This window comes from Lissotriton helveticus, chromosome 12 (assembly GCF_964261635.1).
Source record: "Lissotriton helveticus chromosome 12, aLisHel1.1, whole genome shotgun sequence".
Taxonomy (NCBI): Eukaryota; Metazoa; Chordata; class Amphibia; order Caudata; family Salamandridae; genus Lissotriton; species Lissotriton helveticus.
Genome location: NC_136073.1, coordinates 402,166,144 through 402,192,714, shown reverse-complemented (window position 1 = coordinate 402,192,714; position 26,571 = coordinate 402,166,144). Strand labels below are relative to the sequence as shown.

The window sequence follows — 26,571 nt, the reverse complement described above, 5'->3', positions numbered from 1 at the left end:
ATCATGAACAGCATAGGGGTGCATAAATTGCCCTGTTCGTGAAATGAGCCAATTCACAGATTTTTGATGGAAAAAAAAGTGGAAACTCAGAAGATCTGATCAGTAAAAAAGGACAAGTATATGTCTAATAACATTTTAATAAAGTTAACTTGGATACCAATCTGCCTACAGAAAAAAGCTAAATATCTAAAGCAATTGAAAATACAGCGACAGGACACACCAATGGAAAAACAATCTTCGATGTAAGACAGGCTGAATGTATTATGTAGTAATTATGAGATCTCTTTGAAATTGTAACTCACCCCAGAAACTGGAGGGACTTGCTTTCTTTCACTCCTTCCGCCAACACTTCCGCCCCCTGTGATGTGATATAGTTGTTCCCCAGTCTAAACAATTCAAATCAAATTTTATATTTTTGTTAACATTTTTTTTTACAAAAATGATTACATCAATAATGTGTTGACAATAACAAGTATTTAAATTAGGGTCCATGAAAGTAAGTATTATGCTGGTAATTAGTAATCATTGCTCTCGTATTTTTTGGGATAGCGCACAAACTAGAACCACTTACATAAAGGAACCAAGGGCATATTTGCCATTCTTTGGCATTGATTGAACTGTGAACTACAAACATAAGTTAATATGCTGGTAGTGGGCAGTCAATAAGTAGTGTAGAGGGCAAAGAGGAGGTGACATGCACAGCAAGACATCCCACAGAGATGTATTGTAGCAGCAATATGCACTTTTTCTGGTGCTTTCAAATCTGAACACCTTTCTGAGTGTAGCAGAAATTAGCATAAACAATATATGTATGGCACTTGTAAAGTACAACCCTAGTAGACAACTATAAGGTTCACTATACAACTAAGTGGTTAGTTAATGAACCTCAATTTTACCTCTATGTCCTGTAACTTGTGCTGCTGTGTGAGACAGTCCTCCCCGTGACAAACTAATGAGGGAGGCTGATCAATTGCTTTTAACCAATGTTACAAAGCCACTTCCACACAGGAAAATATTTCAAGCATCTTCCTTTAGAGTCTCCACTCTCCGCAATTCCAAGCTCTCTCCAAGCCTCACAGAATCCCTTCACAACATTCTAAGGCCGGCTTCAGCTCCAACTGCTGGAATGCACCAAATAACAGAGATAAGGGGGGAATGGAATTACCAATAACAACATTTAAGAATAACGGGAAAGAAACTAGCACCTTTTTATTACATAGCTATGAAAGAAACTAGCACCTTTTTATAACATAGCTAAGAAAGAAACTAACACCTTTTTTATAACATAGCTATGATATGTATAAGAGGAAAGATTATAACAACCAACCAAAGAAAACTCCAGCCCGGTGAAATACGAAGGCTGTATGACTGTAGTGGGGTAGTGTTGCTGTGACCTGCTTCACATTTAAATCCGCCATTGTTAAAGGAGTGGTGCAAAAGTAATTTTTTTATTTTTAGCACTACGTTTGACATTAATGTCTACACAACCGAATATCATTGGAGAAACACCTGTACGTTGTCTATCACAGTTATTTCCATTAAACAAAATTGCAACAGTTTGTAAAAATCCAGGTCTATCGCTGTCATTAACATATGAAGTGTGCAGAGAAGTCAACTGGACTCCTTTACTGCCTAGGCATATACAATTACATTTGAAACTAAATTACGATTATTTGAGATTTTATTTAACAAGAGTAGCATAGAAAAAAGAAAAGAGTTCAAGATGTTATATGTGTAAGTCATAAAACCTCAATATTCAGAAGTGTAATTGAAAAAAGACTGGAGGTATGAAAATTCCCTGCAATTCCTGGTTACATCGCACCATTTTTTTGTTTTCAAACACAGAATATTGTGACTTCCTACCTCGCAGCTCTAAACAAATTTAGCTGCACTTGTGATTTTTAATTGCCATAGAAGATAGACTGAGAAAAAGAGAATACTGACGAACAAAAATAGAAGTCCGATATACCTTTCCACAGTGGCTTGCAGAGGCAGCACTGTTTACCAGAATACATCACTGCTCTCTCATTCCTTGTAAATATAAGCTCAGTATAAGTTTAGTAAAGGCAATAGGTTGGGACTTTAGCAAGTGTGCATTTTTTATTTATTTTATTTTTGGGAAACATATGCAATATGCAAAAGGAAAAAATGGTGTGGCCTGGCAGCATGGGCTCACCAGTGCTGGCAGTGAAGAGCATGCCTTTTTCGGCAGCTGTGCACATACGAACAAGCGATATAGCAAACGGATGCATTAGCCTAACCCATTTCCTCACAATGCATTCAGTGGTTGGCACAAACAAAATATGAACAAGACGCGAATAGACTTACATTTTTGTTTGGAATACATTAGGCTGGCGAGGCAACTAAAGGTTTTTGTAGGCCACATTAAAACAGGCTTTACTCATCAAGTTTGAATTATAATGGGGGAAGGGATTGTAGGATAGCGACCAAGGTCAAGTATGAAACTGATTCCCTAATATGGTATTGGATGTCTTGTTAGGGCCAGCATGCTATGGCTTTGTCAGATTTGGTAGGATTGATGTTGAATACTCTTGGTGAATTGTGAAAGCTATGGACAGTTTTCCCATGAAAAGGTTATTTGTAGCATGAGGGAACAAGCAATAGCAGCTTAGTTATTCCAAAGTAGAAAGCATATAATACATTATGGGGCCAATTCACAAAAGTTTATGCATACATAGATATGCCTTATGTGTGCCAAGAAAAAACATCTATGAATCAAAACCCTATATCCTGAGTCAATGAATGTTTGTAGAACTTCACTCTCACTTAAAGATGTAGAAACCTGTCCACAAGCTGAATTTGCACTTTTATATTTTAAGAGCTAAGGCGAAAAAGGGAGTATAAAGGTGAGTGAAAGGGCATCCAATATTCATACAAAGTCTTATCTTGGTGGCGATACACATGTGCTTTGTATGAAATGTCCTGTGTTGGAAATAAATGAAAAATGATTAGGCTTATAGGTCTTTCCAGACAGCAGAGGGAAGTGGAAGACTCACATTGGACCTGATTATGAGGGTGGGTTGACCTGTTGGTGGTGGTCTCCCCACCACCGGATAGATGTTTCCAGCCACCATATTACAATAAAGGACGGGGGAGATGGAGGTCGGAAAGTCCAACCGCCATGCATCCGACGGGCTCCTTGAGCCCACTAGTGCATCAGGGGGATTCGTATTCCCTACAATGGTGGCGGTGCCTGCCAGGCACAACCGTAGGGATTAGGATATCCCTTTCCCCTGCCTGTTCATGGCGGGTTTACACGCCATGAACAGGCAGGCGGAAAGGGACTTTGTGGGTCCATAGGGGGCCCCCCTTCCCCTTGGCCCCCTTCCCCTGCACTATGTGGCAGGCAATGTATGGTGTCTGCCACGTATTGCAGGCATATGTAAGGTGTCCCTTTTTAGGTCACGACTATTATATCCCGCAGGGATTAATAGGCGAGTGTATAGTAGTTGAAACAAACTCTTTGACCAAGTGGATTCCAAGCGGATTACGTGCAGTTCATGTGACCCAGTTGTGTGAGACACGCGTCCACGTCAAACCCATAAGCCTCGCAGCACTAGACTTCAATGGAATGCCTCCCAAGCTGCTCCCCCGCCTGTGACGCTTCGCCAGTGCGTGCTTGGCCTCACTCACGCCCTATATGCTCGTTCCCTCCCACTCGCTCGATCCCCTGCTCCCCCGCCCCCGCCCTCCATCTGCCTCGCACACCACCATGCTCCTTTCCTCCCACTCGCTCGCTCCCCCGCCCCCCGCCTCCATGTAAGCACCCGCCCCCATCTGACTTGTATTACAATGAGTTTTGCTCTGGGCAAGCTGCGGCAATCAGCGGATTCTGACAGGAGCCCCTCTCTCTTGTTCCCCAGTACATACATGCAGTATTTTTGCTGCTCCCAGGCGGGATTTATAGAATTGCCCGTGGCTAGGTGCTACCAGAATACTTTAGGAAGTGACAAAACCTGCTCCCCCGCCCCCCCCCCACTCAATCCTCCTCGCACACCGCCATGCTCCTTCCCTCCCACTCGCTCGCTCCCCCGCCCCCCGCCTCCCGCTCCCCCCAGTCTGTGCCTCCCATCATCGCATCAGGCCCCATTCATTGCAGTCAAGACATGATGACATAACATAGACATCTATGACTCATGGGATGTACTTCTCCATTAACTTAGCTGTGATTTCCAATACTTGACAGGGGGCAGCGATGAAAGGGTAGTGATACATTTCAGGGTGTAGAGTTCTTTGTCACATATCAAATGGTGCATCTTATTTGCTAATTTAGCCTGGTAAGTTAATGTGAGGATTCGTTAGTTCGTAGCCACAGATAACTGAACTATTTTTACATTTCAACTGGGTCAGTTTAATCAAAGCTGCTCAACAACACGGACACGTTTATTTCAGTACCATGAAACTACTTTATAGTAATTATTCACGCAGACAACCAATCAACATTTTGAAAATTACTTGTACCAAAACCAATATGAACTATTTCTTAAATATTCGTACATAAATAATTGACACTCCACTGACTTTGATAGTCTTCGGTATTATACATTGAAACCACATAAACTGTATGATATTCATATTTGCAAGGAATATTTTGGCTTCCCAAAATGCAAAAGTACATTAGTCGCCCAACGGCTGCTTTGCAAGGATGCCAAATACTACAATCACCTGGTCATCAACAAAAGTTAAGACTGTGATTATCCTTAAGAGGGGCTTGCTTACAAACGTACATATAATTGTTTAAATGTTATGTTACAGACGTGATGAGCCTCCCAAGCTGCTCACCCGCCCCCGCCATCCCACAAAGCAAGCCAAGAACATCAAAGCGACCGGCCGCTTTGAGTCCATTTGCCACCATCCACTTCACGCGCTCCACAGGTCATAAACAGGACCATCTGCTTGTGAATCGGGATGCTAGCATGGTTGCCCAGCCCCCCTCCCAGCGCTGCCTTTCCTCTGCCAGCTTGTTTTACAGTGGCATTTTGCATGCTAGGATATGTAGGTCCACAGTTTATAACGTGAAAATAGAACTTCAAATGCCAACATTCTTCGTTTTGTTGACTGTAAAGTTGAGGCTGCCCCATTCATTGCAGTCAAGACGTGATAACATAACATAGACATCTATGACTCATGGCTCGCTGGGTCCCCTGCTCCCCTCGCACACCACCATGCTCCTTCCCTCCCACTCGCTCGCTCACCCGCCCCCGCTCCCCCCCGTCTGTGCCTCGCATCATCGCATCAGGCTCCATTCATTGCAGTCAAGGCGTGATAACATAACATAGACATCTATTACTCATGGGATGTACTTCTCCGTTAACTTAGCTGTGATTTCCAATACTTGACAGGGTGCAGCGATGAAAGGGTAGTGATACGTTTCAGGGTGTAGAGTTCTTTGTCACATATCAAATGTGCATCGTATTTGCTAATTTAGCCTGGTAAGTTAATGTGAGGATTCTTTAGTTCGTAGCCACAGATAACTGAACTATTTTTACATTCTAACTGGGTCAGATGTCTTTGGCCCTGAGCATCACTGTCAGTATCAGACATAGGTGCACATAACTCTCCCCGATACGCGTTCCATTTCCCATATATTTTAGTCCTTTTGTTCGGACAACTCTTACTCTTATAGATTACCACGCCACAGCATCACTCAGCGCCACAGAATCACTCAGCACCACTAAATGCCACAGCACCCCTCAACGCCACAGCACCCCTCAATGCCACAGCACCCCTCAGCGCACAGCATCCCTCAACGCCACAGCATCACTCAACACCACAGCATCACTCAACGCCACAGCACCACTCAACGCCACAGCACCACTCAGCGCACAGCATCACTCAACACCACAGCATCACTCAATGCCACTGCATCACTCAATGCCACTGCATCACTCAACGCCACAGCATCACTCAGCACCACTGAATGCCACAGCACCACTCAACGCCACAGAACCACTCAACACCACAGCCAACGCCACAGCATCACTCAACGCCACAGCATCACTCAACGCCACAGCATCACTCAACGCCACAGCATCACTCAATGCCACATAATCACTCAGCACCACTGAATGCCACAGCACCCCTCAACGCCACAGCACCACTCAATGCCACAGCACCACTCAGCGCACGGCATCCCTCAATGCCACAGCATCACTCAGCATGACAGCATCACTCAGCGTGACAGCATCACTCAGCGCCACAGCATCACTCAATGCCACAGCATCACTCAATGCCACAGCATCACTCAATGCCACAGCATCACTCAGAACCACCGAATGCCACAGCACCCCTCAACGCCACACCAACATTCAACGCCACAGCACCACTCAACGCCACAGCACCACTCAACGCCACAGCATCCCTCAATCCCATAGCATCACTCAACGCCACAGCATCACTCAACGCCACAGAATCCATCACTCAGCGCCACAGAATCACTCAGCACCACTGAATGACACAGCACCCCCCAACGCCACACCACCACTCAATGTCACAGCACCACTCAATACCACAGCACCACTCAATACCACAGCACCACTCAGCGCACAGCATCCCCCAATGCCACAGCATCACTCAATGCCACAGCATCACTCAGCACCACAGCATCACTCAGCACCACTCACCCTGGTACTATCTAAGGTGGACTATTGCAATGGCCTACTGCTTAACGCACAGGAGCAAGTTTTGAGCAAATTACAGCTTGTTCAAAACGCGGCTGCAAGGATTCTTACGGGTACGCCGAAGTACTCATCCATTTCCCCCATCATTCGGGAGCTTCATTGGTTACCGATAAGAAGCCGGATAAAGTTTAAGGCCATGTGTATTATTCACAAGGCCTTGAACAACAATGGACCTGAATTTTTCAAAAATGCAATTAAAGTATATAATCCTAGTCGAACATTACGTTCATCTTCAGCCCAACAGCTCCAAATTCCATGTACAAAAAAGGTAACATGGGGAGATAAACGTTTTGTAGTGGCTGCCTCAAAATTATGGAATCAGGTCCCTTCCCATATTAAATTCAACTCCTCACTACTATCATTCCGAAAGCATCTCAAGACCTGGCTTTTCAATCAGTAAGCTGTCATTAGAATCCTCTGAAATCTGCGAACCCTAGCGCCGAGACACCGGAAGGTATTTGCGCGCTTTAGAAATTTTTAGAAATTTTATAAGTAAATAAATAAATAAATAAACGCCACAGAATCACTCAGCACCACTGAATGCCACAGCATCACTCAGCACCACTGAAGGCCACAGCATCACTCAGCACCTCTGAACGCCACAGCATCACTCTGTGCAACCATTCAACAACTGGTTCTAATATGTTCTCTCAATGTTTCAAGCTTTATTACAAATGTCACAAAAAAATGTTAATATTTCACTTCTGTTCTTGGATTTTCATCACAATAAAATACACTGAACATAATCTTCCCAAAAGTTATTTACAAAAGTTTAAGCTATTGCCATTATAAATTACAATAACTTTTATTTAAGTATTAATTATTAAAAAAAATAAAAGCCATTGTTATTTGTATTATTAATACATCTAAGTCATGTAAATACAACACATATTGCATTACAAATTCTATAGGAAAGTTAAAACTATGGCATTGTAAATGACAAAGCTATTAATTTCGCTATTTTCAAAACCAACACATAAATAAAATATTTGTCATTTACAATACCAATAGCTCAAAGTTTCCTAATGCGAGACCTATTGCATTGCAAATGCTTGTTTACATTGCAGTGGGTGCTGCAGCCAGCAGCCGCCGCAATGCTAATGATAGGCCTTGCGACTGTCATGGTGGCAGTCGCATTGTAATGCCTATTGTGGGACTGCCCCTTTGTAGGCAGGGGGTCCCATTCCCGATATGATGACAGACGGAATGAAGTCCGGCCGCCATCAAAATCAGCCCCATTGTTGGGTCCGGCCTATCAGACAGCGCCAGCAGTCTGGTAGTAAAATACCTTTTGTGATCCTACAGGTGCTTATAGCCTACCCATTGCTCATCATTGGTTGGCATTGTCATTTTCATTTGTTTGCTTCTTATTCAATGATGTGTGGTTTCTTCTTGTGTTTGTTCCTGCCCTTGAGCATAGCCTCTTTACTTGTTTTCTTCCACTCACTATTAGGGAACTACTTTTTTCTTCTTGGTTAAGCACTCAGTGAGAGCGCATGCATTTACCAGCTCTCTCCCCACATACTTTTGCTTTATTTTGCTCACCCTCACGTGCTGCTTGTCCTGTCTCTTGTGTGCTTCTCTCCCCCACTCACTCCTCTGTTGGTCCCCAAGCCACCCTTCCCGCCATAGTTATTATTATTATTATTATTTTTTTAGACACTTTTTTGGAGTACCCAGCAGTAACCATTTGCTGCCATGCCGCTCCTTTTGTGAAACACACTTTTGCGTATGTTTAAACGTGTGGTTTTCTTCTGTTTGTTTACCACTCCAAGTGGCATCCGCTATTTTGGGACAGTAAGTTGAACAACAATGACTGCAGTTTAAAACGTGGTTTTCTGTTTCGGAAGCCTGTAGTTGTATTCTTTTTAGTGTTCTGAGTTTCAGTAGGCAGCTCAGCTGGACCAGCGTTTTCTAAGCACTATTGGCACTATCCATCAGACTTAATGCATGGTATCATTGGAGGGTATTTATCACTGGTTTTCTCCAGTTAAACATTGCACAGTCACCAACTTTTTCCTGCCATCATGTTAAATGCATGCAACACCTTACCCTTCCAAAAGTGTAGTGAGGATCCTCGCAGTTTAAAAAGCAGGTTCAGTTTGAATACGCTGAAGTGTTTTTTTTTTTTTTAACTTTACTGAAAGTGTTGCTTCATAATGTGGTCATTAGAAAGCTATGACCTCTTTGAGGCTTTAAATAGTACCTCTCAAAAGAATATCTACAACAGCTCTTGCACAACAATATGATATTTTACCTGGACAGTTTCAGTCACAACAACCAAGGTCTCCCACCTCTTTATTTACCCTGAAATCATAAATTAAATGTGCTGCACTTCTCATGCTGCAAACAACTCCCTGCCCCGTGAAGTGTCTTCTATCCAAATTATGTTTTCCTGAATAGAACAAACATTTTCAAAGCAAATAAGTCTTACCATTGAGACCCATTTTCTTTGTCTATGGTTTTTGCCATGCTGTACAGCATCCCGATGCTGTGCAGCATGACTACAAAAAGAGAAAAAAAAGCAGATATTATTTTGTATGCATGCACATCAAGCAAGAATGCATTACAAAATAAGTGTTTTTTTTTTCTTTTTGTTTAGAGATCCGAGTTGAATTAGTAAACAAAAAAAACAAAAAAATAAATAATGCAATGGGTGTGGGTAAACAACACATGTAAGGGGAAGTAGCACAGAGAGGTAGGGATGAAATTTGAGAGGGTGGGGTGGGAAAGCAACATGTGGGTCATGGAGGAAGCAAAATGGAGAGCGTGGGAGGGAAGCCAACAAAGAGCGAGAAACGTGGAGTGGGGAATCAACCAGATGAGAGGGTGCAATGAGGAATTTGGGGGAGGAGAAAACAGGTGAGAAAGAAAGAAACGCACAGGAAGAGCACAGGAAGTTGAGTACCTCACGGAGGGCAGGGAGAAGCACATGCGCAGAGCAAGAGCAACATAAGCACGGCAGAAGAGAGGGGGGACATATGAAGGAGACAGCTGGAAACCACATGCATTCTTTTGAATGCAAAAAATGTAGCAATTGAAAAGCAAGCAGGGGAATGGCACAAGTGATGCGTCCATGCTCCATGGGAGGGACAAATGCATGAAGAGGAAGTAAAGTTTAGATAACCTAACAAATAAGAAGCAAATAAATGAGAGTGACAATAACACCAACCAATGGTAAGCAGTAGGTGAACTCTAAGCCTACTGTAAGCTGACAATACGCGTCACAATAGACAGAGCATGCAATGTCTAGTAGGCAAGGCCTAAATACAGTGGTTTCTAAGGGGCGTCACATCTCCTGATGCTGCCGCCATGATCATCTACAAAAACAGCGTAAAGCTAAAAAATGAACAGCACACAATTAAATAACACTTGTAAATGCATCCACTCAGTAGGACATAAGCTCTTATTGCATTTTAACAGTAAATTCTGAATCTCACCAACTGTGGGCTAAAACAGGGCTGTGTACTGGCCATGCTTCATTTTAATTTGCACACAGCAGACCTAATTTGTCGCTAGGTTGAGACAGCATTGAATACCAGTACCAGGGGGTTTGGCAAGATGGAAACAGGTGCCTTAGGCCTCAGCCTAAAACCTTGCCTAAAACCTTGCTAAACAGAGCCAGTCATCTATAATATCAACTTTACCAAATGTACATAAAACTTTGTAGACCATCCGGAGATTCTATATTGAAACTTTTCAGGTCAGAAATATTTCTGTCAATTTTATATGTCGCCTCTACATATGGTGATATGTTGCACAAAGATTTAGAGAATATTCTGCCTGCTGCCATTAGATTTATCTTTGGGATCCATAATGCAACTCGGTCTGTCAAATAGAGCAGGAATTTGTGCTCACTAATTGCATGAGTATGGTGATTTACTCTTCATTAAATATTGTTTTAAGCTGAAAAATGCAGCAGTAGGCACTCTCAAGGACATGTTATAGAAAGAACTCTGCACAAACCAGAAAATCCACAGCACAAATGGCATGACGAATCTCAACTGAATTATAGATGAGCTGAGTCTCACAGAGCTCAGGGTTAGTACCCGAGCTACAGCTTCTTTAGGAAAAGAGCCCACCAGATAAGTGTCATTCATTGTGAACTAGGAGGAGCTATCCAGACTGAAAAGAGGGGGCTGCTGTTACCCACCTACAACTCAATGAATGCTCAGAGCTATGTGACACTGATGGAGCGGGGGAAAAGACAACATTTTTTGTGTACCCCTTGTAAAGTCGAACTCTCATAACAATAACATGTATTAACCATGGGAAGCATGATAATTAATCAACCAAAAGCATACACAAAATAAAGTTACACGTGGGAAAAACTAGTAATCATTGCTCTCGTATTTTTTGGGATAGCGCACAAACTAGAACCACTTACATAAAGGAACCAAGGGCATATTTGCCATTCTTTGGCATTGATTGAACTGTGAACTACAAACATAAGTTAATATGCTGGTAGTGGGCAGTCAATAAGTAGTGTAGAGGGCAAAGAGGAGGTGACATGCACAGCAAGACATCCCACAGAGATGTATTGTAGCAGCAATATGCACTTTTTCTGGTGCTTTCAAATCTGAACACCTTTCTGAGTGTAGCAGAAATTAGCATAAACAATATATGTATGGCACTTGTAAAGTACAACCCTAGTAGACAACTATAAGGTTCACTATACAACTAAGTGGTTAGTTAATGAACCTCAATTTTACCTCTATGTCCTGTAACTTGTGCTGCTGTGTGAGACAGTCCTCCCCGTGACAAACTAATGAGGGAGGCTGATCAATTGCTTTTAACCAATGTTACAAAGCCACTTCCACACAGGAAAATATTTCAAGCATCTTCCTTTAGAGTCTCCACTCTCCGCAATTCCAAGCTCTCTCCAAGCCTCACAGAATCCCTTCACAACATTCTAAGGCCGGCTTCAGCTCCAACTGCTGGAATGCACCAAATAACAGAGATAAGGGGGGAATGGAATTACCAATAACAACATTTAAGAATAACGGGAAAGAAACTAGCACCTTTTTATTACATAGCTATGAAAGAAACTAGCACCTTTTTATAACATAGCTAAGAAAGAAACTAACACCTTTTTTATAACATAGCTATGATATGTATAAGAGGAAAGATTATAACAACCAACCAAAGAAAACTCCAGCCCGGTGAAATACGAAGGCTGTATGACTGTAGTGGGGTAGTGTTGCTGTGACCTGCTTCACATTTAAATCCGCCATTGTTAAAGGAGTGGTGCAAAAGTAATTTTTTTATTTTTAGCACTACGTTTGACATTAATGTCTACACAACCGAATATCATTGGAGAAACACCTGTACGTTGTCTATCACAGTTATTTCCATTAAACAAAATTGCAACAGTTTGTAAAAATCCAGGTCTATCGCTGTCATTAACATATGAAGTGCGCAGAGAAGTCAACTGGACTCCTTTACTGCCTAGGCATATACAATTACATTTGAAACTAAATTACGATTATTTGAGATTTTATTTAACAAGAGTAGCATAGAAAAAAGAAAAGAGTTCAAGATGTTATATGTGTAAGTCATAAAACCTCAATATTCAGAAGTGTAATTGAAAAAAGACTGGAGGTATGAAAATTCCCTGCAATTCCTGGTTACATCGCACCAATTTTTTGTTTTCAAACACAGAATATTGTGACTTCCTACCTCGCAGCTCTAAACAAACTTAGCTGCACTTGTGATTTTTAATTGCCATAGAAGATAGACTGAGAAAAAGAGAATACTGACGAACAAAAATAGAAGTCCGATATACCTTTCCACAGTGGCTTGCAGAGGCAGCACTGTTTACCAGAATGCATCACTGCTCTCTCATTCCTTGTAAATATAAGCTCAGTATAAGTTTAGTAAAGGCAATAGGTTGGGACTTTAGCAAGTGTGCATTTTTTATTTATTTTATTTTTGGGAAACATATGCAATATGCAAAAGGAAAAAATGGTGTGGCCTGGCAGCATGGGCTCACCAGTGCTGGCAGTGAAGAGCATGCCTTTTTCGGCAGCTGTGCACATACGAACAAGCGATATAGCAAACGGATGCATTAGCCTAACCCATTTCCTCACAATGCATTCTGTGGTTGGCACAAACAAAATATGAACAAGACGCGAATAGACTTACATTTTTGTTTGGAATACATTAGGCTGGCGAGGCAACTAAAGGTTTTTGTAGGCCACATTAAAACAGGCTTTACTCATCAAGTTTGAATTATAATGGGGGAAGGGATTGTAGGATAGCGACCAAGGTCAAGTATGAAACTGATTCCCTAATATGGTATTGGATGTCTTGTTAGGGCCAGCATGCTATGGCTTTGTCAGATTTGGTAGGATTGATGTTGAATACTCTTGGTGAATTGTGAAAGCTATGGACAGTTTTCCCATGAAAAGGTTATTTGTAGCATGAGGGAACAAGCAATAGCAGCTTAGTTATTCCAAAGTAGAAAGCATATAATACATTATGGGGCCAATTCACAAAAGTTTATGCATACATAGATATGCCTTATGTGTGCCAAGAAAAAAACATCTATGAATCAAAACCCTATATCCTGAGTCAATGAATGTTTGTAGAACTTCACTCTCACTTAAAGATGTAGAAACCTGTCCACAAGCTGAATTTGCACTTTTATATTTTAAGAGCTAAGGCGAAAAAGGGAGTATAAAGGTGAGTGAAAGGGCATCCAATATTCATACAAAGTCTTATCTTGGTGGCGATACACATGTGCTTTGTATGAAATGTCCTGTGTTGGAAATAAATGAAAAATGATTAGGCTTATAGGTCTTTCCAGACAGCAGAGGGAAGTGGAAGACTCACATTGGACCTGATTATGAGGGTGGGTTGACCTGTTGGTGGTGGTCTCCCCACCACCGGATAGATGTTTCCAGCCACCATATTACAATAAAGGACGGGGGAGATGGAGGTCGGAAAGTCCAACCACCATGCATCCGACGGGCTCCTTGAGCCCACTAGTGCATCAGGGGGATTCGTATTCCCTACAATGGTGGCGGTGCCTGCCAGGCACAACCGTAGGGATTAGGATATCCCTTTCCCCTGCCTGTTCATGGCGGGTTTACACGCCATGAACAGGCAGGCGGAAAGGGACTTTGTGGGTCCATAGGGGGCCCCCCTTCCCCTCGGCCCCCTTCCCCTGCACTATGTGGCAGGCAATGCATGGTGTCTGCCACGTATTGCAGGCATATGTAAGGTGTCCCTTTTTAGGTCACGACTATTATATCCCGCAGGGATTAATAGGCGAGTGTATAGTAGTTGAAACAAACTCTTTGACCAAGTGGATTCCAAGCGGATTACGTGCAGTTCATGTGACCCAGTTGTGTGAGACACGCGTCCACGTCAAACCCATAAGCCTCGCAGCACTAGACTTCAATGGAATGCCTCCCAAGCTGCTCCCCCGCCTGTGACGCTTCGCCAGTGCGTGCTTGGCCTCACTCACACCCTATATGCTCGTTCCCTCCCACTCGCTCGATCCCCTGCTCCCCCGCCCCCGCCCTCCATCTGCCTCGCACACCACCATGCTCCTTTCCTCCCACTCGCTCGCTCCCCCGCCCCCCGCCTCCATGTAAGCACCCGCCCCCATCTGACTTGTATTACAATGAGTTTTGCTCTGGGCAAGCTGCGGCAATCAGCGGATTCTGACAGGAGCCCCTCTCTCTTGTTCCCCAGTACATACATGCAGTATTTTTGCTGCTCCCAGGCGGGATTTATAGAATTGCCCGTGGCTAGGTGCTACCAGAATACTTTAGGAAGTGACAAAACCTGCTCCCCCGCCCCCCCCCCCACTCAATCCTCCTCGCACACCGCCATGCTCCTTCCCTCCCACTCGCTCGCTCCCCCGCCCCCGCCTCCCGCTCCCCCCAGTCTGTGCCTCCCATCATCGCATCAGGCCCCATTCATTGCAGTCAAGACATGATGACATAACATAGACATTTATGACTCATGGGATGTACTTCTCCATTAACTTAGCTGTGATTTCCAATACTTGACAGGGGGCAGCGATGAAAGGGTAGTGATACATTTCAGGGTGTAGAGTTCTTTGTCACATATCAAATGGTGCATCTTATTTGCTAATTTAGCCTGGTAAGTTAATGTGAGGATTCGTTAGTTCGTAGCCACAGATAACTGAACTATTTTTACATTTCCACTGGGTCAGTTTAATCAAAGCTGCTCAACAACACGGACACGTTTATTTCAGTACCATGAAACTACTTTATAGTAATTATTCACGCAGACAACCAATCAACATTTTGAAAATTACTTGTACCAAAACCAATATGAACTATTTCTTAAATATTCGTACATAAATAATTGACACTCCACTGACTTTGATAGTCTTCGGTATTATACATTGAAACCACATAAACTGTATGATATTCATATTTGCAAGGAATATTTTGGCTTCCCAAAATGCAAAAGTACATTAGTCGCCCAACGGCTGCTTTGCAAGGATGCCAAATACTACAATCACCTGGTCATTAACAAAAGTTAAGACTGTGATTATCCTTATTAGGGGCTTGCTTATAAACGTACATATAATTGTTTAAATGTTATGTTACAGACGTGATGAGCCTCCCAAGCTGCTCACCCGCCCCCGCCATCCCACAAAGCAAGCCAAGAACATCAAAGCGACCGGCCGCTTTGAGTCCATTTGCCACCATCCACTTCACGCGCTCCACAGGTCATAAACAGGACCATCTGCTTGTGAATCGGGATGCTAGCATGGTTGCCCAGCCCCCCTCCCAGCGCTGCCTTTCCTCTGCCAGCTTGTTTTACAGTGGCATTTTGCATGCTAGGATATGTAGGTCCACAGTTTATAACGTGAAAATAGAACTTCAAATGCCAACATTCTGCGTTTTGTTGACTGTAAAGTTGAGGCTGCCCCATTCATTGCAGTCAAGACGTGATAACATAACATAGACATCTATGACTCATGGCTCGCTGGGTCCCCTGCTCCCCTCGCACACCACCATGCTCCTTCCCTCCCACTCGCTCGCTCACCCGCCCCCGCTCCCCCCAGTCTGTGCCTCGCATCATCGCATCAGGCTCCATTCATTGCAGTCAAGGCGTGATAACATAACATAGACATCTATTACTCATGGGATGTACTTCTCCGTTAACTTAGCTGTGATTTCCAATACTTGACAGGGTGCAGCGATGAAAGGGTAGTGATATGTTTCAGGGTGTAGAGTTCTTTGTCACATATCAAATGTGCATCGTATTTGCTAATTTAGCCTGGTAAGTTAATGTGAGGATTCTTTAGTTCGTAGCCACAGATAACTGAACTATTTTTACATTCTAACTGGGTCAGATGTCTTTGGCCCTGAGCATCACTGTCAGTATCAGACATAGGTGCACATAACTCTCCCCGATACGCGTTCCATTTCCCATATATTTTAGTCCTTTTGTTCGGACAACTCTTACTCTTATAGATTACCACGCCACAGCATCACTCAGCGCCACAGAATCACTCAGCACCACTAAATGCCACAGCACCCCTCAACGCCACAGCACCCCTCAATGCCACAGCACCCCTCAGCGCACAGCATCCCTCAATGCCACAGCATCACTCAACACCACAGCATCACTCAACGCCACAGCACCACTCAACGCCACAGCACCACTCAGCGCACAGCATCACTCAACACCACAGCATCACTCAATGCCACTGCATCACTCAATGCCACTGCATCACTCAACGCCACAGCATCACTCAGCACCACTGAATGCCACAGCACCACTCAACGCCACAGAACCACTCAACACCACAGCCAACGCCACAGCATCACTCAACGCCACAGCATCACTCAACGCCACAGCATCACTCAACGCCACAGCATCACTCAATGCCACATAATCACTCAGCACCACTGAATGCCACAGCACCCCTCAACGCCACAGCACCACTCAATGCCACAGCACCACTCAGCGCACGGCATCCCTCAATGCCACAGCATCACTCAGCATGACAGCATCACTCAGCGTGACAGCATCACTCAGCGCCACAGCATCACTCAATGCCACAGCATCACTCAATGCCACAGCATCACTCAATGCCACAGCATCACTCAGAACCACCGAATGCCACAGCACCCCTCAACGCCACACCAACATTCAACGCCACAGCACCACTCAACGCCACAGCACCACTCAACGCCACAGCACCACTCAACGCCACAGCACCACTCAACGCCACAGCATCCCTCAATCCCATAGCATCACTCAACGCCACAGCATCACTCAACGCCACAGAATCCATCACTCAGCGCCACAGAATCACTCAGCACCACTGAATGACACAGCACCCCCCAACGCCACACCACCACTCAATGTCACAGCACCACTCAATACCACAGCACCACTCAATACCACAGCACCACTCAGCGCACAGCATCCCCCAATGCCACAGCATCACTCAATGCCACAGCATCACTCAGCACCACAGCATCACTCAGCACCACTCACCCTGGTACTATCTAAGGTGGACTATTGCAATGGCCTACTGCTTAACGCACAGGAGCAAGTTTTGAGCAAATTACAGCTTGTTCAAAACGCGGCTGCAAGGATTCTTACGGGTACGCCGAAGTACTCATCCATTTCCCCCATCATTCGGGAGCTTCATTGGTTACCGATAAGAAGCCGGATAAAGTTTAAGGCCATGTGTATTATTCACAAGGCCTTGAACAACAATGGACCTGAATTTTTCAAAAATGCAATTAAAGTATATAATCCTAGTCGAACATTACGTTCATCTTCAGCCCAACAGCTCCAAATTCCATGTACAAAAAAGGTAACATGGGGAGATAAACGTTTTGTAGTGGCTGCCTCAAAATTATGGAATCAGGTCCCTTCCCATATTAAATTCAACTCCTCACTACTATCATTCCGAAAGCATCTCAAGACCTGGCTTTTCAATCAGTAAGCTGTCATTAGAATCCTCTGAAATCTGCGAACCCTAGCGCCGAGACACCGGAAGGTATTTGCGCGCTTTAGAAATTTTTAGAAATTTTATAAATAAATAAATAAACGCCACAGAATCACTCAGCACCACTGAATGCCACAGCATCACTCAGCACCACTGAAGGCCACAGCATCACTCAGCACCTCTGAACGCCACAGCATCACTCTGTGCAACCATTCAACAACTGGTTCTAATATGTTCTCTCAATGTTTCAAGCTTTATTACAAATGTCACAAAAAAATGTTAATATTTCACTTCTGTTCTTGGATTTTCATCACAATAAAATACACTGAACATAATCTTCCCAAAAGTTATTTACAAAAGTTTAAGCTATTGCCATTATAAATTACAATAACTTTTATTTAAGTATTAATTATTAAAAAAAATAAAAGCCATTGTTATTTGTATTATTAATACATCTAAGTCATGTAAATACAACACATTGCATTACAAATTCTATAGGAAAGTTAAAACTATTGGCATTGTAAATGACAAAGCTATTAATTTCGCTATTTTCAAAACCAACACATAAATAAAATATTTGTCATTTACAATACCAATAGCTCAAACTTTCCTAATGCGAGACCTATTGCATTGCAAATGCTTGTTTACATTGCAGTGGGTGCTGCAGCCAGCAGCCGCCGCAATGCTAATGATAGGCCTTGCGACTGTCATGGTGGCAGTCGCATTGTAATGCCTATTGTGGGACTGCCCCTTTGTAGGCAGGGGGTCCCATTCCCGATATGATGACAGACGGAATGAAGTCCGGCCGCCATCAAAATCAGCCCCATTGTTGGGTCCGGCCTATCAGACAGCGCCAGCAGTCTGGTAGTAAAATACCTTTTGTGATCCTACAGGTGCTTATAGCCTACCCATTGCTCATCATTGGTTGGCATTGTCATTTTCATTTGTTTGCTTCTTATTCAATGATGTGTGGTTTCTTCTTGTGTTTGTTCCTGCCCTTGAGCATAGCCTCTTTACTTGTTTTCTTCCACTCACTATTAGGGAACTACTTTTTTCTTCTTGGTTAAGCACTCAGTGAGAGCGCATGCATTTACCAGCTCTCTCCCCACATACTTTTGCTTTATTTTGCTCACCCTCACGTGCTGCTTGTCCTGTCTCTTGTGTGCTTCTCTCCCCCACTCACTCCTCTGTTGGTCCCCAAGCCACCCTTCCCGCCATAGTTATTATTATTATTATTATTTTTTTAGACACTTTTTTGGAGTACCCAGCAGTAACCATTTGCTGCCATGCCGCTCCTTTTGTGAAACACACTTTTGCGTATGTTTAAACGTGTGGTTTTCTTCTGTTTGTTTACCACTCCAAGTGGCATCCGCTATTTTGGGACAGTAAGTTGAACAACAATGACTGCAGTTTAAAACGTGGTTTTCTGTTTCGGAAGCCTGTAGTTGTATTCTTTTTAGTGTTCTGAGTTTCAGTAGGCAGCTCAGCTGGACCAGCGTTTTCTAAGCACTATTGGCACTATCCATCAGACTTAATGCATGGTATCATTGGAGGGTATTTATCACTGGTTTTCTCCAGTTAAACATTGCACAGTCACCAACTTTTTCCTGCCATCATGTTAAATGCATGCAACACCTTACCCTTCCAAAAGTGTAGTGAGGATCCTCGCAGTTTAAAAAGCAGGTTCAGTTTGAATACGCTGAAGTGTTTTTTTTTTTTTTTAACTTTACTGAAAGTGTTGCTTCATAATGTGGTCATTAGAAAGCTATGACCTCTTTGAGGCTTTAAATAGTACCTCTCAAAAGAATATCTACAACAGCTCTTGCACAACAATATGATATTTTACCTGGACAGTTTCAGTCACAACAACCAAGGTCTCCCACCTCTTTATTTACCCTGAAATCATAAATTAAATGTGCTGCACTTCTCATGCTGCAAACAACTCCCTGCCCCGTGAAGTGTCTTCTATCCAAATTATGTTTTCCTGAATAGAACAAACATTTTCAAAGCAAATAAGTCTTACCATTGAGACCCATTTTCTTTGTCTATGGTTTTTGCCATGCTGTACAGCATCCCGATGCTGTGCAGCATGACTACAAAAAGAGAAAAAAAAGCAGATATTATTTGGTATGCATGCACATCAAGCAAGAATGCATTACAAAATAAGTGTTTTTTTTTCTTTTTGTTTAGAGATCCGAGTTGAATTAGTAAACAAAAAAAACAAAAAAATAAATAATGCAATGGGTGTGGGTAAACAACACATGTAAGGGGAAGTAGCACAGAGAGGTAGGGATGAAATTTGAGAGGGTGGGGTGGGAAAGCAACATGTGGGTCATGGAGGAAGCAAAATGGAGAGCGTCGGAGGGAAGCCAACAAAGAGCGAGAAACGTGGAGTGGGGAATCAACCAGATGAGAGGGTGCAATGAGGAATTTGGGGGAGGAGAAAACAGGTGAGAAAGAAAGAAACGCACAGGAAGAGCACAGGAAGTTGAGTACCTCACGGAGGGCAGGGAGAAGCACATGCGCAGAGCAAGAGCAACATAAGCACGGCAGAAGAGAGGGGGGACATATGAAGGAGACAGCTGGAAACCACATGCATTCTTTTGAATGCAAAAAATGTAGCAATTGAAAAGCAAGCAGGGGAATGGCACAAGTGATGCGTCCATGCTCCATGGGAGGGACAAATGCATGAAGAGGAAGTAAAGTTTAGATAACCTAACAAATAAGAAGCAAATAAATGAGAGTGACAATAACACCAACCAATGGTAAGCAGTAGGTGAACTCTAAGCCTACTGTAAGCTGACAATACGCGTCACAATAGACAGAGCATGCAATGTCTAGTAGGCAAGGCCTAAATACAGTGGTTTCTAAGGGGCGTCACATCTCCTGATGCTGCCGCCATGATCATCTACAAAAACAGCGTAAAGCTAAAAAATGAACAGCACACAATTAAATAACACTTGTAAATGCAGCCACTCAGTAGGACATAAGCTCTTATTGCATTTTAACAGTAAATTCTGAATCTCACCAACTGTGGGCTAAAACAGGGCTGTGTACTGGCCATGCTTCATTTTAATTTGCACACAGCAGACCTAATTTGTCGCTAGGTTGAGACAGCATTGAATACCAGTACCAGGGGGTTTGGCAAGATGGAAACAGGTGCCTTAGGCCTCAGCCTAAAACCTTGCCTAAAACCTTGCTAAACAGAGCCAGTCATCTATAATATCAACTTTACCAAATGTACATAAAACTTTGTAGACCATCCGGAGATTCTATATTGAAACTTTTCAGGTCAGAAATATTTCTGTCAATTTTATATGTCGCCTCTACATATGGTGATATGTTGCACAAAGATTTAGAGAATATTCTGCCTGCTGCCATTAGATTTATCTTTGGGATCCATAATGCAACTCGGTCTGTCAAATAGAGCAGGAATTTGTGCTCACTAATTGCATGAGTATGGTGATTTACTCTTCATTAAATATTGTTTTAAGCTGAAAAATGCAGCAGTAGGCACTCTCAAGGACATGTTATAGAAAGAACTCTGCACAAACCAGAAAATCCACAGCACAAATGGCATGACGAATCTCAACTGAATTATAGATGAGCTGAGTCTCACAGAGCTCAGGGTTAGTACCCGAGCTACAGCTTCTTTAGGAAAAGAGCCCACCAGATAAGTGTCATTCATTGTGAACTAGGAGGAGCTATCCAGACTGAAAAGAGGGGGCTGCTGTTACCCACCTACAACTCAATGAATGCTCAGAGCTATGTGACACTGATGGAGCGGGGGAAAAGACAACATTTTTTGTGTACCCCTTGTAAAGTCGAACTCTCATAACAATAACATGTATTAACCATGGGAAGCATGATAATTAATCAACCAAAAGCATACACAAAATAAAGTTACACGTGGGAAAAACTAACTTGCTGGTTTGCAAAAACGAATGTACTAATAATGTGAAGAAGTCATACTAATATAGTGCAATAATATTTTTTTTAAACTAAATAAAGTTGTGCATTGTGCTTTTTCCAAATATTTGTGTGGCAAAACAAATAAATTTGGTAAGTAAATGATGCATATTTTTTTCTTTGGCTAGGTAATCTCTAACAGGGAAAAATGAGAATGGCGAGAGGTAAACAGAACAGCCAAATTCTAAATCTAACGGCTAAAATTCTAAATCTAACGTCTGTTGTGTTTGTTTTCATATTAGTTCCCATTGAGGCCCGTGCGGCATAGTTTGAAAATGGCTGTTTATGCGAGACTTAAGAAGTATGGCTCTGCGCATGCGCGACTGTGCCAGAGATGCTTGAACGGCCTGTGCTCTGGGTAGAGATGTCAAGGTCAGATTGGCCTAGGACACCAGAGTTGCGCCAAAGGATGCTTGAATTTAAACGCCTTGGAAACTTGCGTGCTGTAACTACATGGTGTATAAAAGATACAAGGACAGGATGACAGATGCCAAAATGGACAATTTTGACCGTGTGGGAATATGCGAAGATGACACAGCGAAAATGTAAACCAGTTTGGACAAAGAGGTCATGAGGTGATCTTCACCACCCGTGTAATGGACCAATGAGAAATAAGAATGGACCCTAAAGTTTCAATTTTGAGTTTGTTAGGGAAAAAGGGTATAAAAGAGCCTGTACGAAAGAGGGAAATGTTGGTTCCGTGAATTTTATTGCGCACCACGTCATGCTGTCGGACTGAACGAAATTTGGTGCGGAAAGACTTTGAATTTTTTTTTACTTTAAATTTTGAATGGGGCAAAGAATTGAATGCAGAGTCTTGATGGGAGGTAGACATCGAGGAGGTTAGAAAGGCAGTCAGCGTGGGAACTTGTTTTGTTGTAATTCTGTCATCGTCTATGACAGACTGGTAATTTAATCTCAAAATTTCTATTTCTTGAATTGTACTAATAAATGCTAAGATTTTGATTTAAAAATGTTATTTCTTTTTCTGACAAACATTTAGATAAATGTGTTCTATTAAAATATAGGAGTCTATGTTTTCATTTTAAATAAAAGTCATGAAAAGTTAGGAAATAAATAATAATGGGAATATTGTGATTGAGCTGGTCTTAATTGCCATCATCTATCTTCTACTAGCTGGTCCATCGACCAAAACAGTGGGGTGCCTTGATGTTATTTCCTAAAAACTCTAGGGGAGGAGAAATTGTTTATAAATACATATGTATATAATGTATAATATTACATTTTAGGTTAATAGGGTGCTCCGCTGGCCAGCAGCTTGCCTTCTGTTTTCACTGATCCCGGGAGCAGTGTGGTGTGTGAATGTGTGACTCACGGTGCTATGGGCCCCACCGATGAGTGAAATAAGTCAGCTCCTGGGTTTAGTGGGATGAATTGGGAGGGTTGTTTGAGAGCCGCACTGGATCAACACCAAACCTGAAAACAGAAATAAGAATAAAATCATGCGACTCAGGTTCCAGCTTCTAGCGCAGGGCTATATAAGAGCAAATTGGAGCTCAGGACATGGGAAATCTTGTAAATATTGCAGAAGATGCTGCTACAAGTGTGAATCAATAAACCACATAATATGGGGCCTATTAAGATGTTTGGCACCCTTGCGTCCACCCGACACCATCTCGGAAACAGGGCCGACTGACCTCCGGTTGGCGGTCCCAACAGCCTCATGGTCGCATTCCAACATTTCCCTATAGGAGCATGGGTTACAGCCCTATGCCAGCCGTAGTACATGCTCCCATAGGGAAATGTGAGATGGTGTTAATACCTGCAACCCATAGCAGGCACCTCAAGGTGCCTGTCACAGGGTTCAGGGATTAACATGGGGCACCGTAGTTGCCCCCCAGCCAACAACCGGAGGCCGCAAAAAAAAGGGGGCCCCTGCTAGGGGCCCACAAAGATGCTTTCTGACAGGGTTTTCATGTCAGAAAGGCTAGCATGGAAACCCTGCTGAAAACCGTGCATCGTAATCTGGACGGCGTAAACCGCCATCCATTTGGATTACAGGCTGGTTCCGACTGGGGTTGTAAGCAAGCCAGAATGAACAAACGGTCTCAATTACGACCGGCTGTATGAAAATCAGCTGGTTGGAATTAAAACTGACGATGTTGGTCATAAGTCCTCCGACCTGAGGTCGGAGGCCTTACGACTGACATCGTAATAGGCTCCTATGTGTGTGGCCCCATTTATCTCTACCACGGCTCAATTTACTAAGGCCTTGCTTTCTGTGATTGTGGATACGGACAATTAAGGAGGCAATCCTGCCAGCATTAATGGCCAAGATATACAGTGATTTACACAGTAGACAAGTTCCTTGACGTGGTGCTATAGGGTCTGGTAAAGGCAACAGTTGACAGCCAGGGGCTGCAGTGAAGATGTACATTTATTTTTGGTTATGTATGCGGGGATGAATTTGAAAATTAATCCTTCATTTTTTATGTATGTTTCTACTGTGAGTAGATTAGTTGAATGCACCGGAATCCAATCAATCAAATCTGCTGTCTGACTAGTTTTAGTTGTGTACATGAATCTGCACTAAGGTCCACTGTGTCGCTATATGTTTTTAAGAATACGTCCTTTGTAAGTTCTTATTGTACAGTACTATCGGAAATAATTTCTTTAATGACTCGGGTGTTGATACTTGCATTGTTGATGATTTTAATCAAAACAAAACATTTACATTTTTAATTAGAAAACTATTCCATTTAAACAAAAGACCACCAAACGTTCGGATAAAAGGCCCTGGTCCAGAACACAGTCTCTGTCATGTTTAATTCTCATCCGTGTGTCTTCTTTTAAAGCTGTAGAACTGGTTACTTCTTCTATCCTAAACTGATTTTAACAGCTGGGCTTCTCCAACAATTGTGCACTTTGTGGGAATGATTATCAATAGAAACACTATTAAGTATATATGGGTGCTTGGCACTGCTCACAAAAAAGTGAAATTACTTAGCTGCCCCATTAACGAAAGTGATCACATATTTTGCTCTACATTTCCCCATTTTAAACAGACCACAAAAGTTTAAAGAGAAAAAAATGTACCACACATTTTCTCCATTAAATATATCACTACGCCTCCTTTTGTTCACCTGGGCAGAGACATTAGACTTACATGAAAAACCTGCGGTGATGAGCATGACGATAAACATACACCACGCTTTTAAGACAATTATGTAAAGCTTTTTGGCAAAATAGTTGTTTCCAGCATATAGCACCTCAAGCAAGTAGACATCTTAAATAAAGTGCATGCCACTTTTATTTTGCACATTCCATTTTTTTTGCCTTTTCATTTTTAATGTGTTATGCTTCCTGCTTCTCCGTTGATACCCCTCATCTCCCCGAATTGACTTCTCCCCACAACGACTCTTCTTTTGCTTCCGAACCTTCAGGTTGGTGTTGAGTTTCAGAAAAATAAAATCGATAAGAACAAAGGACTTGGCTAGGAACTTTTTGAGAGGCTCAACCAGATCTTATTAGGTGGTGATTCCTTTTTTATTTACATTTCAACCTTGAAGAGTGTGATGATTTTAGATACAATTGAGACTGAGAATGGCATCTGGTTTCTGTCTTTATCACCTGCAGAATGGTCAGATGACTTGGTCTTGAGGAGACCCTATAATTTAAACAGGGTCAAAACGTTGACATAGCTACCTTGATTATTGTTGTTGATAAAATTCACAGGAGAGACTGTGACTTCTTGCACAGCACCCAGGGATTTTTTATCAAATAATAATGAGTACAACCAGGGGCTTGTTCAGCAAAATAGTTTTAAAACAGTGTGTTTTTACTTTGGAACAGTGCATCATTTAAACTTGGTTCGTCCTTTCAAGTATAAAGTGCAAGTGAAATGCCAATATATATGTTCGAATATATATATACTATTGACAGAAAATCAGAAATCTTGGATAGGGGTTTCTTTTTGTCTCAATTGATACAAAAACATGTGATGTATGGCGAAATGATTCCATTATTATATATCGATTCCTTTGCGTTTCCACGAGGTGTCCAACTGTGAATGAGTCCCACTGGGTGATTGTGCGCACATATTTTCAAGCCACCGAAAATCTGAAAGAATAATATTTGGGAGTAGGGCTACACCAGCAAATTCACGGCTGTCGTAGATTTTCATGAGCACTTTTTAAATGTCCGTTTGAACACCATAAAGTAAACAAGCATTTGCAATGCAATAGGTCTCGCATTATAGAAAGTTTGACCTATAGGTATTGTAAATGACAATGCCTTTTATTAATGCAGGGTCTTTAAACACAAATAAAAGGCATTGTCATTTACAATGCCAATAGCTCAAAATCTCGCAATTGCGAAACCTATTGCACTGCAAATGCTTGTTTAAAACTTCTCTTGATATAGACTGCAGCTGTGGGATCAGAACCAATTCCGGAGACATCATAGCCAGGGTCTTAAGATGGCTTTTAGTCAGTGGCTTGAGTGCCACTGCTACATCACTGTTGATGAGAGAGTGTGACATAATTGTATGGAGCTGCAAAACCACTATAATATACTAAAACGCATCGACTAGGAAGCTGTGATGCACCTTCTTGGAGCTCTGATATTGCTAGTTTCTGAGAGCACTGCTAGAGCCTGATGCGAACGCCAGATCCTCTGATATAATTGTGATGCACTTAATTAAATTCTGGAACTGTGACATGGCTACCAGGGACTGTTTCTGTCAGTGCAGCGGTTGTTACATCACTACCAGGGGCTGTGACACCACTACTCGGAACTGGGATCAATACCAAAACTAGGACAACTGTGCTTTGTATGGTTATACCAGGGAGACGAAGACTCCAACATCCCTGGCAGAAACTTAGGAGCCCTTGTGCGAGTGAATGAGGATGTGTGTGTGTTTGGTCTGGTCCAATTATCTCTGGCACACCCTACTGTACCAAATGCATGCTTATTATGGGCATT

The 26,571-nt window shown here is 42.6% G+C and overlaps 1 protein-coding gene across 5 annotated transcripts in view; it reads right to left on the bottom strand.

Moving 5' to 3' along the window:
• The window catches only part of NOD2 (nucleotide binding oligomerization domain containing 2), a 379,168-nt gene that overhangs the window by 76,853 nt on the left and 275,744 nt on the right, over positions 1-26,571 (bottom strand). For all 5 annotated transcript variants that reach the window (XR_013603462.1, XR_013603461.1, XR_013603463.1 and 2 more), the window contains exon 7: positions 303-386. Coding sequence is in view for 2 of the 5 variants with exons in the window: in XM_078668543.1 (XP_078524669.1) it covers positions 303-386 (84 nt within the window). In the remaining 3 variants the exon portion in view is untranslated. The remainder of the gene's footprint in view (positions 1-302; positions 387-26,571) is intronic.